The sequence below is a fragment of the Solea solea genome, chromosome 2 (assembly GCF_958295425.1).
Source record: "Solea solea chromosome 2, fSolSol10.1, whole genome shotgun sequence".
Lineage (NCBI taxonomy): Eukaryota > Metazoa > Chordata > Actinopteri > Pleuronectiformes > Soleidae > Solea > Solea solea.
Genome location: NC_081135.1, coordinates 36,613,182 through 36,628,004, shown reverse-complemented (window position 1 = coordinate 36,628,004; position 14,823 = coordinate 36,613,182). Strand labels below are relative to the sequence as shown.

Sequence of the window (14,823 nt, the reverse complement as noted above, 5' to 3'; positions counted from 1 at the left end):
CACTTAACCCTAAACTTAACCTTTTGACCATGATTTGGTCCTGACAAGGTTAGGAGTTTATGAAAGAACAGAAACTTTGGCAGTGAATGACGGGGACAGACAGGTGAATGGTGAGGACAGGTGAATTGAAGCATTTATTACCTTTGACCTATTTCGACTGTTTACATATCACGTTGTCAGCATTCTAATTTGTACGGGTTTGCTTTTAATCAAAAACAATTCTGTGAGATTTGGGTTCCTTTGTCCTTTTTGCACAACACAAGAAATAACCTTGTTTAAAAAGTAACTAACTAAAACTCTGAGTACATTTTAAACGAGATACTTTTTTATACTTTAAATTGAGTACATTTTTAGACTAGTAATTTCACTTGTACTTTAGTAAAACTTCATCAAAACAGTGGTACCTTTACTTGTACTTGAGTAGAATATTCCAGTAACTCTTTCCACCACTGGTGTAGACCCTGCACTGCAACACACACACACACACACACACACACACACATCTCATAAAAACATGTGTAAAATCATGAAAATGCAACCACAAACGCACATAAAATGTAAAAAAAAAAACGTATAAAGTGACAACATAAATTTAAAAGAAGGTAAAAATGGTAAATGATGTAACAGAAACATTGTCAAGTTAACGTGTGAGCATGCGCTCAGAGACGGCGACATGAACACGTTTCCTTTGATCTGACCAGTCCTCGACTTCCTGACGTCTCCGCTTGTGGTCGTTCCTGATGGCGATTTCAGCCCGAGATGTTTTCCGTCTCCATCACTGGGGGAAGCGGTTTTTAGTGTCTGTGTCTCGTACTTATTGCTGATCTGGGCACAATGGGGGAAAAAAAAAAAAAAGTAACTGCTGTGTCCTCAGCCACAGCTTTTTATTGGGTAATAACAGCCTCCACTTTCACTGCTTTTGTGAAACACGGGAGCTCTTCAGTCATACGCTCCCACATATCACAGTCATTGTTTATTAGTGGACTCAGGAGCAGAGTCAAATATAATGGTGGAAAGAGTCACTGGAATATTCTACTTACATAAAAGTACCATCATTTTTACTGAAGTACAAGTACTGGTTTAAAGTGTACTCAATTAAATAAAAAAAAAAAAAAAAAACTTGTACCTAAACATTTTTTTTTCCCCCTCTCAGTATTCATAGTCAGCAGGGGGCAGTCAAGTGGTAAAAATTCCAATAAATAATGCACTAAGTATATTGGTGGCAAAAAAAACGTATATAAATACCACAAAATTTCAAAATAAGAGACCTTAAATGGAACAATAGCAAAATGAAGTGGTAAATTTGTAACAGAAATTCCTTAAATTTTGAGATAATCAAACAGGAGGGGAGGCAGACGTTTGCATTTTATACTCTTTATTCATCATTTTCTCTTCAAACACATTGTACACCAACATCTCCATTCGAAGGGAAAAACTCAAGTGAGGTAAAAGTGCTGATAAATGAAATAGTATAATGGATGCAACCATCGAAAGTCATCGTCACAATCACAACAAAGCCGACAAAAAAGCTTCCTCTCATTAACTATTTCAAAAAAAATATATGCATATAGTGCCACAAAATGTCCATACCTTCCCCACTTTTCTCTTCTTCTCTCTCTTTAACTTGCAAATGTCCCCCGTCATCATATCATACACACATGCAAACCAAACGCACACACGCCCTCCACACATGAACCTAAATACAAATCTGCTGCAAATAAGAAAAGAAAAGACTTCATGTAGAAACTGCAGGAGAACTTCCTCCAACACATTCCTATGATGTAAGACTTTTAGACCAGAGTCACCACTGAAGATCACTCATCCACAGCTTTCTCTGCACTGCACCCCCGAGTAAAGACTCCCATTTACAGGTGTTTTCAGTAAAAAATAAACAAAAGAAAAAAAAAAACACAACACAACAAAAACAAAAACACGCTGCACTAATTAATAAACAAAGTCCCAAACACGTGGGACGACCGACCTAAAGGCGAGGTGAGCGAGAAGCAAACGGATCAAATAACACTGACAAATTTACAGCAGAAAAAAAGCGGGTTTCATCAAAAAAAGAAAAAAGTCCTTCATTTTTTTGTACATCCTCCACAAAAGAAAAATTCATACATCAGACGCACGTCAACACTGACTAAGTGATTTAGTACGACCCCTGCTGCACGAGGAAGGTCACAATCTCATTAAACACGTTTTAAGGCATCAGGATAAAAACGGGACGAAAAAAAAAGTCACAATAACCGTAAACACGTGAATTTAGCGTGGATGTCGACACAAACGCACAAAAACAAAAACACACACAAAGAGCCATGATTGACAGTTTAACATTCCAGGCTGTGATCAACATCGAATGTCAAGACACACCTACTCCTCCCGACGTTCACGTCACAGGAATCTAATTGATCATCACTTAGTTAGAAGATAATGAAAACTGGGATTGAGAGATTCTGCGTTGATGATCAATAAATGTGTCCGCCCCCTGGGTTTGGCACAGCGTACGACCCGAAATGTGCGAGCAAGCTCGTCTCATTTACCACGATTAGAACCTTCAGCGTAGAGCAGTCAGAATTACCAGCTATCAAACAAAAAAAAAAAGAAAAAAAAAGTGAGTGTTAGGAGGAGGCGTTGTCACAACGTCAGGGAGAGATTCGAGATTCACGCTCCCGTAACAAAAACAGGGGGGACAAACCAAAGCTGTCACACACACAGTTATGTCCCTGAGAGCCAGCGCATCTTCCTCACAACGTCAACACTACAAAGACATTCCTCTCAGGTGGCTGGGGTTTGAAGTATAACAAGGCCTCTGTTAAAAAAAAAAAAGCTTTCTGTTAGTGCCGACGTCTCCACCGCTGAGAGACGTCCAGCTACGGCGCCACAGTGTGGCTCGTCAGTGCACTTCAGCTATTGCTTTGGTTTGGTTTGAGAGGGGAGATAAATCAAAATGTATAGTGTGGTTTGTGTTGCAGCAGGCAGTCAAATAATCAACATAGCTGCCGGCGACGGCAAAACTTGAAAACAAAACGGCTGTAAAGACTTTACGGGAATGACGGGGAAAAAAAAGTATTTAAATTACTAATTTTGCTGCCAAACCAAAATTTTCTGTAATATCATGGGCTTTAAAGGGGCTGAAAAGAAACCACAAAAATTAAAAACTTGCACCGCTCTCCAAAAAAAGGTGAAAGGCACTTGGTTTTATCAGTTGCTGGTTATAAAGCAGTCTTTGGTCCAGAGTGAGACAAAAAAAGAAGAAGAAAAAAAAAAGTGTGGCACTTCACATGTTAACAAAAGAAAAACAACAGTTCCTGTACCAAAGCTCAGCAGCTGAGTCGGCACATTGTGCCCCTGCCCTGGGCGTGACCTGCAGGGGGAGGCCGAGGTGACCCGTCCTCTCTGACCACTTCTCCAACTACCAGCTCGGAGCTGTGAGGCCGCCAGATAACCGGCAGTGCTGCTGCCGGTTATCTGGTAAAAACACAAGAGGAATATGCCCTCGGAGGAACTGACAGGCAGAGAGTGAGGGGGGTGGGACAGTGGGGAGGGGGATCTCTGACGCACAGCAGCTGCCACTTGTAGAAGAAGTTTGAGAACTTTTCTCTCCTCAAACCTGGACGCTATGACGTCGGAGGAGGAAGAGCAGGTGACAGGTTTTTAACGCCAGTCGTTGCCACACTGCAAAATTCACAGCTAATAATAGGTTTGGCTAGAAATAGAAATTCATAAGATGGGGAGGTGGGAGGTGAGGTTTGGCCTTGTGGCTCATGACAGTTCTGTAAATCAAACTCCTAGTCCAAAAAGAAAAAAAAAGGGGGGGGTGGTATCCCTCACTCCAGCAGACATGCTTGTGTATCTCTAAACATACCAGTGGAACGGTGCGGCGTCCTCCCCATGACCACAAAAGGGGTTCAAACACTGCGTGGTCCCAGCAGGCACTAGAAAGGGGAGGACGGGAAGTGGTTCTGCCTCCGCATGCACACAGTGGCAGGGATACTACTGCTGCTGCTCGCACACCCATGCCTGGTTCCCTTCTCTGACGGAACCTCCCCCAGGAAAAACAGTAAAAAAAAAAAAAACACAGAAAAGAGGATAATTATAGACAGCCTGTAGTTTGAAAGCTGCGTCAGAGGAGGATCCCATTTCAGGGCCGCTGCCGAGCCTGCAATGGTTGTGAGGGACGACCCTGCGGTCCCCACCATGTGCTGCTCCTTTTAAGGCGAGGGACAGCCAGGCGGCCCGACACTCCAGGACTCCCAGCCAGCTCTCGCTGCTCCAGGCAACCAGGGCAGCCTGGAGCGAGGAGAAAAATAAAGTCACGCAGACCCGTCCTGCAATAGCCAGAGGACTGGGACATCTGCAGGGGTTTAAACAGGGAGAGGGTGGGAGGCATAAATCTCATCGGACCCACAAGAGTCTATGTCCATATCTGAGGCTTGAACTGCACATTTCCACTCAAAAAAGCCCGAGTCGAGACCCAGTAAACCGGATAAAGACGGAGGAGGTGGGGAGCGCGTCTTTATACCGACATTCACAGTGGAAAAATTAAAAAAATACACAATTTACAGGCACTGTCAGGATATCAGGGAGAGCACGCGTCTCTGTGAGGGGTATTTACATGTCAAAACGAATTAAAACTAATCAGTTCTTCTCACTTCCCCTTCTTTGTATGATGTGACCAAAAGTTATTCATGTGCCACCTTTCATCTGTCTCCAAGTGACCTAAATGTTTTTAACACCAGTGCTCTGCTTTTCTTTTTTTTTTTTAAACTGGGCTGAAATATTTTACATTATCCCTTCCACAATAACAGTATTTTTCATTATTTAAATTTTTTTTCTGCCTTTTCATGATTTATTTAATTTTTATACACCAAATCCAGGCTTTAACTTTTCTTTCTTTTTTTTTTTAATTTCCTTTTCACAAAAAACAGCCCATACTTAAATTAGTGGGGGTGTAAACCTGGAGGTCAAGGCACAAAACAGAACTCCCATTAAGAATAAGCTTAATAAACAGGGAAAACAACCAAACATGAGAAAGAAATCTAAATAACACTTAAAAATATCGCTTTCTATTCAATGACCCAGAAGCCTCTGTAGATAAGGAATGAGAAAGGATCGCAAAAACAAAGCAAAACACTTGTCCACTTAAATATAATTGTGCCTTGAGAGAAACGTAGCATTTATTGCCTCTATAATTTTTTTCTTTTTTTTGAGTTTTTCTTTTTCTCTCTGCTCAGAAGCAGCGGCAGTGCCCTTCTCTACATCCTTTCCCTTTGTTTGTTTTGTCAGTTACACGGCAGCCATGTTGGAATGTTCTGGTAAGCCACATAGTAGTTGCTGAAGTTCTGGTCTCGGACGTAAGGCGCCGGCTGATAGTAGCAGGTGACGCAGGACGCGTCTGGGATGGCGTTCTGCTCCGCCAGCACCCGGAAGGCCATCAGCGAGATGAGGTGGAGAGTCTGTCGCCGCTCGTGGCCCATGAGGCACACCGTGCTTTCATTGATCACCCGTCGCAGGATCATGAGGTAGTCGTACTTGCTCTTCTCCTCGCCGATGAAGTGGCTCTGCAGGTAGGCCTCCACCTTGCGCTGCTGCTCGCCGATGTCGGGGAAGTCGATGAAGAAGCGCGAGCACATGTACCGCTCAAGGCCCTTGAACTCCTCCTCACTGGCGGGCCGAAAGTCCCGCACCAGCAGGTTGCAGTACTTCAGCAGGCCGCCACCGCGGATCTCCTCGGGCCGCTTGGTGGCGATGAGCTTGTTCCGCAGGTGGCCCAGTGCCACCTTGAAGTCCCCGTACACACTCTCCCCGTTCACAGTAGGATGAAAGGCCTGCGACATGGGAGCTTGTGCGAGGTCGTAGTAGGAAAGCATGGAGTCCAGCACGATCTGAAAAGAGTCTACGCTGAACTCGAACTGCCGTCGTATTGAGTCCACAAACTTTAGCTCCACGTTGCGGCCGTTGTTGTTGGAGAGGGAGATGAGGCTCCAGCGGTCCTGCTCCGTATTGACCTTGACCAGCTTCTGGACATACGCCTCTTTGAGAGTCATGGGTGTAATTTTCTCTTTGTTCACACACTCGGGCAGAAAGTCCAGCAGGGTACCGAGCACCACCTCCTTAATGACCCTAAACTCCGTCTCATGCGGCAGGTCCACCCTGAAGATGACGTCCAGGTCTTTGTAGCTCCAGCCGATGTCCTGCACCAGCACGTGGCTGGCTGTGGAGCCATTGAGGCGGATGTCCTTTACTCTGATGCCACTCAGCTCCAGGCGAGCGCGCACCCAAGCAACAATGTCTTTGAGTCGCACCTCTAAGGTAGGGAAGTTTCCTCGTCCATGAACAGGCACGACATCGGTCAGGACTTCGTTCAGCCGGCTCACCTGCTCCCAGGACAAGACGCTGACTGAGCTACTTTTTGATTCCTCTTTGTTTTCCATCTTCTCACAAGATTCTGATCAACTACAATAGCAGGAGAAAGAAAACATGTCCTTTAGATTTACATGCAACACAAAACACTTCACTGTATCAACAAACAGTTAAGCACAGAAATATGCCAAAGAAAGTTCAATATTTTGACATGCTAAATACAACAAACTGAGCTAATGTGTGAGTCATCAAGGTTCTGATCAACTAAGACAGCAGGAGATTTAAATAAACTTTGTTTGATTCTAATGTGACACAAAACATTTCACCCATGTGCCTTTAGGTTTGTTTGGTTTACTAAATTAATGCAAAACCAGTTTAAAACCGGTTTGTTTGAAAAACTGAAGCATAAACGTGACGCAAATTAAACAGAATCTCCTTTGACAATACAACAAAAAAATAAACTACAAAATAAATCCTTACATATTTTGATAGTTAACTTTATAAACACCTAAAAACACTCCAACTGATTATTGATCTGTTTTTTTCCAGCCTCTTTACTGTGTACTGATACTGATAGTACTGAAAGTACGGATATATTTTCTGGTTTCTTTGATCTCCTGCGACAGTAAATTGAAAACAAATAGTTTCTGGAGAACATAATTAAATCAAAGATGTTATTGTGTTGAGGTTTGACATTTCTCAATAGAACATTAATCAATCAATTGCAAGAGTTAACAGTGACTGATCAGGAAAAACAAACATCAATGCCAAATTTCACACCTGTGACCTGAAAATGCCAAGACTAATAAATAGATAAATATCCTGAGCAAGCCATTTTTATTTTTTTTTTTTAAATACTGCAACAGTTTGTACCATTTTTGGTAAAGCAAGTGTTTTTGTAGCATTAGCTAATCCATATCTTTCAGGAAAATAAGCAGAAACACAGACAGATTGATAAAGTATATATTATTATTATTGTTAATAAAAAGAACGCATCTTTTTTTTAAAGCATGCGTGTACAATTACTATAAGAATATCATGAATTCTCATTTAGTTGAGCATTTCTCAAGTTTAAGTAACAAATGTCAATTTTAGCAGGTAATAATCGGCAAAAAAGTAGTTTAAATTATCAGATGATGCGATTGTCAGTCCGATTATCATATTAACCTTTAACTATAATGTTGTGAATAGCAAAACATTTTGTCAACTGTCGCAGGAAACTCTCATATCAACCCAGGCATCACAGAAAGAGTGTCACATTAAATACATTAGTAACAATTGACAGTTTGATTAATAGTCATAATTGATCAGATTATCCATAATTAATTGCCTTAAGTGCACAATGACAAACAATCCAATTACATAAACAACAAATAAACTCAATAAACCGTGTAAAATCGTGGTGTCCGAGTCACAATATGTCGTCCACTAGCATCAGCACGCGCGCAGTAGAATGTGAGCACGAGACAACCTGCTGCTACTGTGTCCGTTTAAAAGGAGAGAGCGCGTGGGGCTTCTAGAAAGAGCTGGAAACTGCTTCTTTTTTCACAGAACAGATTAAAACCGTGTAAAGCGGCCTAATGTCGGTGATTTCCTACACAAATAAACACGAGTTACCGAACAGGAGCAACACCAGCAAGGGGGGATGGGGGCAATCATTTGCTCCAGCTGACTTATCAATTTACCCGTGACGAGCACATTTAAACCAGTGTTAACCCGTTTTATATTCATACAGCTTTAAAAAAGGGAGCCGTTAACGTCACGTAGATAACGTCAAAAGTTTGACGTAAAAAGTAATAAGCGGTGTGAAAAGGTTTAACACATTTTAATTACTTAAAACATTTAAATATAAAACGCTTTACGTGTGAAATACCCGCACTCATGTCACGTTTTTGAGCCGCGGAAGACGTGCGAAGGGCTCACTTTCATTTACCGAGAAACAACTAAACTAACATGGCGTAAACTTAGTGGCTCCGTTTAGGGTTAAGATATGAAGCCAAAGTGCGGATGAAATCGGTTACTTACGTTTTCCCCAAATAGAAAAAAAAGGCGAGCAGCTCTGAGAAAGTCTTCAAAGTCCGGGAAAGAAGACTTGTGTTAACTTGTCATTCGTTCCGACTCCTCCACATAATCCAGAACCAGCGAGAGAGAAAGAGGAGAAGACACGGTCACAGCACGACACCAAACAAGTCAGTGTTTGAACCACTGAAACCGCTGAGGGCACACCTGTTTATATACAGCCGCAGTACTGAAGCCGTTGTACATCCGCGCCACAACATAATCCCTCCCACCTAACTTTGTATAAACACGACTGAAATAAGTGAAAACACGTGTATTTTTATCGCGTAAATTAAATAAACCTACTGACTTTATAAACGTCACGTAAGCTCACGGGACGGCAGCGACTCACTCAGTGGTTAGTTAACATTTTATTGTATCAATGCGCCGAGCGACGCGTCTGATTGGTCGACGAGGTTTTTGGTGTTGCTAAGTGACCAGGGGCGTCCACAGAGTCCACACAGGAAACAGTTCGAGCACCAGAAAGAAGTGACTAAATAAGGGGGGTTTTAAAAGCTAAATGTCCCACACTTTATTGACAGTGCGTGAAAGTTTATTTGTGTGAGTGTTTAATCACTAAAAACTGTTGGGTTTTCAAATACATTTTTAATGTACATCAGGTAAACAGCGTTGATTTACAGAAGCCACCCTTTTGTTTCACTATCTACTTACAGCAGCCAGAGAGAGCAGTGGTTTCCAAACACTGTAAACACATGTGCAGATTTATGTGTATATGTTTTAAATAACACGTATACAATGACATTTACTCAAAAAGGATGAGTTGATATGTTGTGATTTGGGTCACAGTAGCCATCTTTAAAAAGTGCCCCCCCCCCCATGTTGAAAGTTTTGGGACATTATGAAGTGGAAGCATATACAACAAACTAAGGAGAACTACAATCATTTTAAAAGGCAGGAATCCACTGTTGCTTAAGCTGTTTTTGAATGGAATAAAATACCCTATTTATTAGGTACACCCATCTTTTTCAGCTCTTGTTTTTAATTATTATTTTTTGTTTTTGTTGTGTTGTGTTGTGACTGAACTTCCTATTTAATTTTATATAAGGATTATATAGGACATTAAATACAAAGCCTCTTTAGTAAGAATTGGTGGACTTTAAACCTCAAATTCACCAGCAACCACAGAATATAGTCTTTAAAATGAGACATATAGTTGAAAAAAATGGAAAAATAAATACGAAATCTCTGGTATCAGAGGCTTTTTAATCACTCGGAAAAAATGAAACTCAAACTGATGTTAGCTACGATTTAAGGAGCAGTCAGTCAATCATTAAAGAAAGTTGGTGCTGAACTCTGGTGTGTGTCAATTCATAAAATACAAATACAGCATATTCTTTCCCAGGAAATCTTTTCTGTATGAAGACCAAACTCAGATAGCAGCGACAACTTCTGTCCCCTTACTTTCTGTGGAAGAACAGCATAATAAAAAATCCACACACACAGTGAGAGAGGGAGAAACACAGCTGCACTGTAGAAACCCCCTGTGACACTCTGGAAGTGAGCTCTTCCTTCACCAAGCCTGAGGTGTAATAGTGTAATCTGTCCCATAAGAACCATAAAAAGTATGTGTTGAAATTCACTGGAAGGTTAACCCCGCAGCAAAGCACAGAGTCGCTTTTTTATTATGAAACACAACATTTGATCAAGAAAAAGTATTTGCTCAGAACTGAAACTCAGTGGTGGTTCAGGAGGTACAGTGGGTTGTCCTCCGCGCTAGGAGGTGGGGGGGGGGGTTTGATGCCCGATGTGGTTTAACATTCATATCCATGTGTCCCTAAAGCAAGACACTTAACCCGAATTAACTTAATCCACTCATGTGAATGGATGTAAGTGATGCTTGTGCAGCACAGTCACTTCTTTCACACATAAAATTAAAGGTTATTTCCCAAGACCTTTAAACATGAGGAAGCCATTAAAAAATATTACATTACATTACATGTCATTTAGCAGACGCTTTTATCCAAAGCGACTTACAAGGGAATTGAGTACAACCTGCCAGGGGTGGAGTTGAAAAACAAGACAATAAACACTTCCTTCTTCGGCTTTTACCAGGAATGTCATTTGATGTTAGGATATTATACAGGTTTTGGATCAGTGGGGATGACGTATGTATGCATATGGTAGTAAATGGGTGGGATTGGTGTGAAACACTCATTCAAAAACTTTTGAAACCCCCCCAAAAATCAGCAAATCTTCAGAGACACACGATAACACTGTAAATACCACTTATAGGCCCATCTGCATTACCTCCATCGTCCACCAGTGAGCAATATCATGCTCATCAAGACTAGAAAAGTGCTAAATAAATACAGATCATTTACAAACAGGCAGCTAAATCCTGTCTTAGAGTTACATGTTTAGGACGTCGCAAGAGACGTCATCAAATTCACGATTCGCTGAGGAGGTTGCGCGGAACTAATTTGCTTTTTCCTCTCTTCTCTGTGGTGTCAGTGGTGAAACCATCGATCGACAGTGAGCAGCTCGGGGCCTTGTCAGCTGTGTGGATGTGGTTTTGTGTGTGTGTGTTGAAAGGGGAGCTCCTGAAGGAGTGTGTTGTGAGTCAGCAGCGATACAAAGAGACTAAAGCAGAGAGGGGATTACCTTTGTCTTTCTATTAGTGCACCATATTCTCACTGAATGTTAAACGTAAGTGTATTTCATTTATTGGTCTTTCACTTTTTGGTTTGTCATCATAATGAAGTGAAACGGAGACACTGAAAAAGGACAGCTGACAAATGATTTAGCAATTATGAGTCCGTTTTCCTTTGATCAGAAAAGAGGAAGATGATATGGACAGTGTACAGTATTTTATTTGGGTAAGTACAGGAAACTACACCATGAATGAAAACCCATCAAAAGACCGTTATGTAAAAATCAAACTTAGTGTTCTGGTTTTGCAAGAAGTGAGGAAAACCCCAAACTAATTATATACTGAATAGCCACCAGGGGGCTCTGTTGAACATGTGGGGAAAAAGCTGGAAAATTTAACCAAACAATCCAAACAAAACAATAATAACTTCAACTTAGATATTTCACTTCTGCCTAAGTTCAACACTACTGCCTGTGTGTTAGGTGTGTACTTTATCATAATGCAGTATTCGTGCTGTGCATTTGTGGGAAATATGGCTCTAGGGCGCCCTCTCCTGTAAGTTGTATGACAGACGTGAGTCACAGAGCCACAGCACTGTGCGCTTTAGGGCGAAGAGGTGTTAACCACAGGTGTTGTGTGTGGGTTTCTGAGTGCTGAAGATACACGTCTTATTCTGCCCTCACCGCAGCTAGCTAAGTTATTGCTTTATTTCACATGCCGTTCAAAAGGAAATTCATTGTTTTGATATTCCCGCTACTTCCTGTGGTCTTCATCTTCTATTTCCTGTGTCCCCCCCCTTCTCTTTTTCATTGACTGCTGGCGACATGTGTTTGCAGTTGGGTCCGTAATCAGCACACTACCCGGTTGTGTCCAGAGCCGGCTCCAAAAATGTTTGATTGACTGCAACCAGATCTGGTCTGTTACCCTCACACACTAACAGATTTCTGTGCTAACTAGCCATGCCGACTGAGCTGACTGGTGCAGACTATGCCCCACTGTGAATTGTGGGTAAAATTAAGCAAACAATCTTGTAGTGTGTCCACAGTTTTAGCAACACCAGTCAGTAACAACAATCTACATGGTATTTTGTGCACACAAACAGCATAGCAACATGTCTACTGTTAAAAACTGAACAGTACAATGTGTACGACTGATTTACTGTGAAACAAATACAACAGAAGTGCTATAAACATGGTGGCAGCTATACAATCCTAACTAGGGGTACGTGAAATCCATGTTCGGGGTGAAAGAAACGCCCAATGGCCTCGGACATTCTGGCATTTAGGCCCTAGTATATGGCGCAAAGAGCACGTTGGGTGTACGTGGACAAGCACATGCCTGAACTGAACCTCTGTCCCACCAGTGGGTGGAGTATAAGCCCCCCTCACCAAGCAGAAAAACCATTTCAACAACAGAAGAAGTAGTCACCAAGGACAGTCATCCGAGCCTCGACCTGGTGACCCTCGAACCGGCCTTGGGAGCTGTAGCATCGTTCTCTTCTTCCCTTGGTAGGTATGCGTCCTATTCCCTGCGTCCAGACTTGTACCGCCACCCGATGGTAAAGTGGGATACTACAGGACCCTGACTCGTGAGTCATTGATCTCCACTCATACAAATGCAGAATCTTGATTTAATATTTAAAACATATAGGCTACAGCTAAAATACCAGTTGCTCAACTTACCCCTGGCCAAATGGCTCAACTTACCCCAGAGCTACCATTTTGACTTTATTAGTCCCCACAGCTAAAATGGTGCACTTTTAGGCTAGGTTTATGACCTCGTGTTGTAGCACATAGATACCACAATTGATGTATAAAACACATTTAAAATGATCTGTTTTGGTCTAAACACAATTCTCATGAAACGTATGAAAGACTAAATTCACTTTCAAGAGTGAAAAATGTTTTTTTCCCCTAAATATTTGGTCACATGATCAATGATTTTAACCGTTTCCTAGCAACAAGGGGTGGCTCAACTTACCCCAGTCTCCCCTACATGTTCTCGGCACAAGAGAAGAACTCGTCTCCTGCTCATCATTAATCAAAACTACACAGAGGCAGAGTCGGGATATGTTTAAACAAGTCGGCTACGTCCAAATGTCAGCGTGCGTTGCTGCAGGCACACGTGCACCTGTTTGGCAGCCGGACAAAAGCCTGTGACGTGTTGATGCAAACAAACACCGCGGCGCACGTGTTAGGTGACAGACCAGAGGTACACACCCCTCCGTCTACTTGAATGTTGTTTTCATGCTGTTGTGCAGCTGAAGCTCTGCCTATCTACTGTGACTCAGTGTATCCAGGTCAGATGAGTAAGCACCGGTGGCCATTAACACATTAAACATTTGCACGTTCGCGGGAGTACATACTGTGCCCATGTAAAGCAAACAGAGCAGCACGCACGCTTGCTCCATTAAAGCTTGTTGATGAAAGCGTGTGCTAATCTTTTCAGAATGACTCAGTCAACCCGTTTTAAAAAAACCCTCTCGTCCGACGTCACCGTGTTGTTGTTATCCACATGCACATTATTACATGATAGAGCCTGTGAAGGTCACATCCAAGGCTGATGGTGCACTTTTACAACGCTCCAGGCTGCAGATAAAAAGAAAAGTTTCCCCCGCTTTCTGCATCTTTTTTAGTTTTTTTTCCACAGTGATTTATGTTGTCCCACAAAATCACTTCCTTGATAATTTATTATGTGCATAAAAGAACAATAACAAGAAGTTTTGGGGGCTAAGTCAGTTGGGAAAGAGATATGGAGCCATATTCACAAACAATGTGGGAGCAATATAACAGAGTTAGACTTAAGTTGGACTAAAGTTTAGTTGTATGAACATCTTGCGTACATTTGACTTTGCCCTCGGTGCTTCAGGGGCTCAATGAAACATTGTTGCCCACAGATTTTAGTCACTTATTTAATAAAATCTACACCATCTTAAGTATATGATAACTTAAAATTATATTTACTACTTTATCTGACCGTTAGATGACTCATTCCTTTGGTTTTGTTTCGCTCCAACAGAAAGTTAAAATGTTAGTGTTTGTGACCTTAGTTCCAATTTATTTAAGTGACATAAACTTACCAAATGAGGCAGCATTAGACTAGCAACTGCAGTGTTCTGCAAGCTAAAATCATTGATTTACTTTATGGACTTTGGTGTAGGGAGGTGAGTGGTTTACAAAGCGTCACAAACTCAAGGTTCTTGTCAGAAAATAATGCACACTAGACACTCTGACTGAAAATCTCACCCAATCTCTAGAAAGGAACCCAGCCATCCTTCTGAGAAAACTCATTTCGGGGCCGCTTGGTGAGGGTAGGAACGAAGATAGATTGATAGCTTTGCCTTTTAGCTTAGCTCAACTTTCTGTCACAACGGTGCGGCAAAGCCAACGCAATACCGCTCCTGCTGCTCCGATTCTCTGACCAACATTTATTCCTTCATTCCTGAAGAAGACCCCTTTGGGATGAAGACTCAGTGGCTCCACGTGGGTTTAAGTCCCGTATAACCGATCAGTCACCCTTTGTTCAACACAGATATTCATCATATACTGAGATAAAAGTGTAAGGAAGAATGTCACAGTGAGAAAAGTGGGGATGAAATTGTGTTGTGATGGTTTAAACATCTCAGAGAAATAGCTTTTCATGGTCTCCTCACAGTTTTACTACTGCTCAGCTCACATGAGCCTTCCCGAGTCTTTGGCAGATGGGATGTTTACTTCAGCAACATCCAAACTATCAGTTTTTCCAATAACCTCACTCCGTCTGTCCGTACAACCGAGACACAGGCAGCTGCT

The 14,823-nt window shown here is 41.9% G+C and overlaps 1 protein-coding gene across 1 annotated transcript; it reads right to left on the bottom strand.

The window, feature by feature from the left end:
* Positions 1–1,358: 1,358 nt before the first annotated feature.
* tent5c (terminal nucleotidyltransferase 5C) lies at positions 1,359–8,607 on the bottom strand. Its single transcript, XM_058620924.1, has 2 exons — positions 8,389–8,607; positions 1,359–6,456 (listed from the first exon to the last, which is right to left on the bottom strand). Exon 2 carries the CDS (start codon positions 6,432–6,434, stop codon positions 5,283–5,285), a length of 1,152 nt encoding a protein of 383 aa, XP_058476907.1. The 5' UTR covers positions 6,435–6,456; positions 8,389–8,607; the 3' UTR covers positions 1,359–5,282.
* Positions 8,608–14,823: the final 6,216 nt, after the last annotated feature.